At 26.9% G+C, this 4,514-nt stretch overlaps 1 protein-coding gene across 1 annotated transcript; it reads left to right on the plus strand.

The window, feature by feature from the left end:
* Positions 1-285: 285 nt before the first annotated feature.
* LOC103500877 (uncharacterized) lies at positions 286-2,181 on the plus strand. The gene is made up of 4 exons (XM_008464322.3): positions 286-674; positions 804-917; positions 1,651-1,731; positions 1,830-2,181. Exons 1-4 carry the CDS (start codon positions 447-449, stop codon positions 1,902-1,904), a joined length of 498 nt encoding a protein of 165 aa, XP_008462544.1. The 5' UTR covers positions 286-446; the 3' UTR covers positions 1,905-2,181.
* Positions 2,182-4,514: the final 2,333 nt, after the last annotated feature.

Genomic DNA, 4,514 nt, shown 5'->3' on the forward strand with positions numbered 1-4,514 from the left:
CAATTAAACATTTACATTTTTTATTTTATTTTTTTTAAATTAGGCTTTCAGCCATTCTAACTACGTCAAACTAATTGTCCCCAATTTGTGGATGGATGAAATTGAACTTTTAAATTTCTATAGTTGTATAAATGGTAACATTTATATACAAGTTTGGAGGGTTGATTAGAAATGAAGAAGACAATTGTTTTAGTATTAGAAGTTAAAATAATTTTTTGCAATTTGGGTTTTATTATTAAAATGAAAAATAGAAAAGTAGAGGGATTAAAATGAGAGGGAGAAAATGATATTTTAACCCAATAGAAAAAGAAAGCTAACAGAGCAATAGCCTAAGAAAGAAAAAGGCAGAGGAAAGGAAATAGCGATTCCTTCATTCATTCATAGAAACACAAACTAAAGGGGGCGTTGGTTTCAAGAAAAATCAAGATCAAGGACCAAAGGGAAAGATGCAGACCGACCAGAATCCACCGCAGCAACTTCAAACAATGTTAGAGAATTCTGGAAATTTGAGTTTCAGTAGTAAAGAAGACGATGAGATGTCCAAATCGGCGCTTGCTGCTTTTAGGGAAAAGGAAGAAGAGATCGATCGCATGAGGACTGAGCTTCACAACAAACTTCAAGTTCGTCTCGGCCGTGTTCAGGAAGAATCCAGGCGTTTGTCTTCACTTCGAGAGGTTCTTCCAAACCCTAGTTCCTAATTCCTCTTCTTTCTTATTTCATCTCTGTAACCAATTTCTGTTGTTATTTTGTTTCTGTGAGGAATTGTTGCAAAATTTTTACATGATTAATTGATGAACGAACAGGAACTTGAAGCCATAGGAGGAGATCCAATGAGGAAGGAAATTGGACAAATTCGTAAGAAAATTGATGCCCTAAACAAGGAATTGAAGCCTCTTGGAGTAACGTGCCAAAAGAAGGTTTGTCTTTTTTTTTTTTTTTTTTTATAAAATTACTTTTTTAAACAGTTCTAAAATTATTTTTAATGACTCTGTTGGGTTGGATTTTATATACAATTTAAGCATGTTCAGAAGATTTGTAAGGATTGTTTTTTTTTTTCTTTTTTCCTTTTGGGAATTTGTAAAGATTCAAGAATGTTATTCTAAGGATCGAAGAAATCTAGATTCAACCACGATAATTGATCATAGAACCTCACTCGTCTCCAAAAGGATCTTTTTCTTTTTACAAAATTAAAATTTAGCTTGTTGGATAATTGAACCGATTATCATTTATATAACAAATATAACAAAAAAAAAATTGAAACTATTTACAAAATATAACAAAATCTATCAAAATTCTCTATAACATATTTATTTATTTCTTTTTTTTTTTTTTTTTTTGCTATTTTAATAAAAATAATTTCAATTTTTTCTATCTTAAGGAATTTATCCAAATGTATTCCTATCAAATTTAGGAAAAAAAAACTAGAGGATTACTTTGAAAATAAATCCATAAAAACTACTTTTGAAAGGATGCGGTGCGGGGGAAATTTGTAAAAAAAAAAAATTATAGTAGTCGACTAAAATTAAAATGTTTATATACATATATACTCTCAATTTAGGTAACATATTATAACTATAACTATGTATATATACAAAGAAGGGTTTAGATTTTTGGAATAGTATGTTATGGGTTGAAATTGTTGTGTAACAGGAGAAAGAGTACAAAGATGCCCTTGATTCTTTTAATGAAAAGAACAACGAAAAAGTACAGTTAATATCAAAACTAATGGAGGTTAGTTTCGTTAATTTAATATCAAAACCTTTTTTTTTTTCTCAATTTGTTTTTTTCTTAAGTTTAAGATTTTTTATTTTTTTTTTCTTCTAATTTAGATGGTTGGTGAAAGTGAAAAGCTGAGGCTAAAGAGGTTGGAAGAATTGAGTAAGCATGTGGATAACACTTCCTAATTCAATTACTAAATTCAATCAATGAATCAGTTTCTATTAGTTTCCTTTGGGGTTTTTATGTTGTTTTCTTTTTTCTTAAAAATGTTTGTATTGGGTGTTTGAAATTTAACCAGGGTCTGTCATATGTTTTTTTATTTCATTTTGGTTTAAATTTACTTTCACTAAACATTCTTATTTTAGGATCATATTTATATATGTGTATGTAGTGCTCTTAACCTTACAAATATATCTTGTATCTAAACTTTTCACAATTAGAAGTCTATTACTTAGAAGCTCATCTCTAATTAACTTATATTGCTGATAGAATTGAACTTTATTATTGATATTTATGATCAATCATAAACTTGTATTATTGTTAGAACTATATTTGTATTGAAGTCTATCCATGTTGTATTATTGATAGAATTATATATGTATTGAAGTATATAAGTAACTATCATGGGTAGACTATTGATAATTTGGACTTGTATTGTTGTTAGAGCTACAATTGTATTGAAGTTTGTCAACGTCTAATATAGGTTTGTATTTATTGATATAATTATATATGTGTGGACCATCAATAGTTTTTAGAAAATATTGCATTTCTAATTAATTTTAGAGAATATTATATTTGTAATTATATTACAGACATAGTTTTTTTTTTTTAAGAATAATTTGCACTCTGAGACAAAAATCCACTAAAGATAAAAATTCTATTATACCTAATTTTGTGAGAAATGTAAATATTTTGCCAATTTTATCATTTTTGGGAATATTTTTCTTATAAGTACCTGTGGAAAAATTAAAATATCAATGTAATTATTGATACATCAACTTTTAAATTTTATGTGTATTGATATTGTCAAATATTTCTATAAAAAATTGTAAAATTTAAGTAATGAAGTATTTTTCTTTACTTAAAATTAAGTTATATTTATTGTTATTAGTATATTTTTTCCAATAAAATTAGTAGAATATATATATACATGTATATAAGAGATATATGGTTCGTTTGGATTGACTTAAGAAAAAAAATATTTTTGAAGAAATTGAGCACTTTTGTGTGAAAGTTGTTTGAAATATACTTAAAATTCGAGTGGTTTTCAAACACTTTAATTTTTTTTAGAATAACTTATTTTTTAAATTAAATATTTGAAAATGTAATCCAAACATTAATAAACTAAAAATATACATATATTTTAGTTTTTTTATTTAAACTCTTTTAGAAAAACAGTTCAAAATACACTTTAAAACCTATTTTGGGTGGTTACTAAATACTAGATTTATTGAAGGGACTATATCATCCTCATATTATCTATTTTTTATTTTAATATTAATCTTGAAGTGTTAGATTACAATATATATTAAATAATACTTAATTTTAAACAAAATATATTTATAGTTTAATGGTTGTGTCCTACTCTTACAACCTCGAAGTTGTTGCTTATAGTATCCCACTATATATATATGCTACCGTCACCCAACACTATAATATTATTTAAAATTAAACGTTTGAAAATGTATTTAAAACTCATCCTCTAGTGATTCACCTGATTTTTAGAAGATATTTTTGCTTTGTTTTTTTTGTTTTTGTCGTTGCAAAATGACCCATTATACCCATTTCAACGGTTAGAGAAAGATCTCACTACTTTTGCACAATAAAATTGAGGAGTCAAAGAATTAAGGTGAAAACCTTTGAAGGGAGAAAAAACCACGAACCACAGAAGTTTTAATTTGTGAAAAAAAAAAATTACTACGATCACAAAATAGAACTCTCTTTGATTTCTATTGCAAGAACAATTATAGCATTAAGCTAGTATACCAAATCTTAAGAGCACTAAACTGTAATGATTTGAAATCAAAGGCATAGTCTCCATCACTTACTTTCAAATTCAATACCCTCCAAATATTGTATATTCTAATCATATGATTATTCATTAACCATCGGATTTCAATTGAAATGTGTGGTACATGCCTACCTATTTCACCAAACTTCACCTTGATTTAGTTTACTGATATTGATATAACATATTTGTTCTTTAAGGGTTAGATGTTCAATTCCTTAACCCATTGTCGTTGTGATAATGTATATATAAAATGTCTAACACTGCATAAAGAATGAACAATAATTGTTAAGTTTTAATTTTTCTTAGTTATAAATATGAATAGAAATTTTAGCATTTTGAAAACAAAGGGAAATAGGAAATTGGACATAGTGATAGTGGTGGACACGACAGCCTAAAAGTTTAGATTGGGCCGATTACTGACATGAATCCATTATAGAACTTTGATTGGGCCAAGCCTTGAAAGGACCCCCCCACACTTCCCACTAACATTCCTTTGTTTCCTACTATTTGTTTCTTCTTCTTCTTCTTTTTAATTCATCCCTTTGAAGTTTCAAACAAAAAATCTTCCTTTATTTTTTATTTTTTAATATTTTTATAATTTACTTATTTAATAAATAATATAGGTTAGGCTAATAAAGAAAGGTTTAGGAAAATATAATATTAAGTGTGTTAGGGAAGGTGGGTGGCGGTTTGCCACGACATGTCTCTTTTATTTTAAATTATTTGTCTTAAGATTGATTCTCTTAAGTGGAGAATTTTTAGTTGTAAACAACCATTTTTCTTT

This window comes from Cucumis melo, chromosome 8, assembly GCF_025177605.1.
Source record: "Cucumis melo cultivar AY chromosome 8, USDA_Cmelo_AY_1.0, whole genome shotgun sequence".
In the NCBI taxonomy this organism is placed as follows: domain Eukaryota; kingdom Viridiplantae; phylum Streptophyta; class Magnoliopsida; order Cucurbitales; family Cucurbitaceae; genus Cucumis; species Cucumis melo.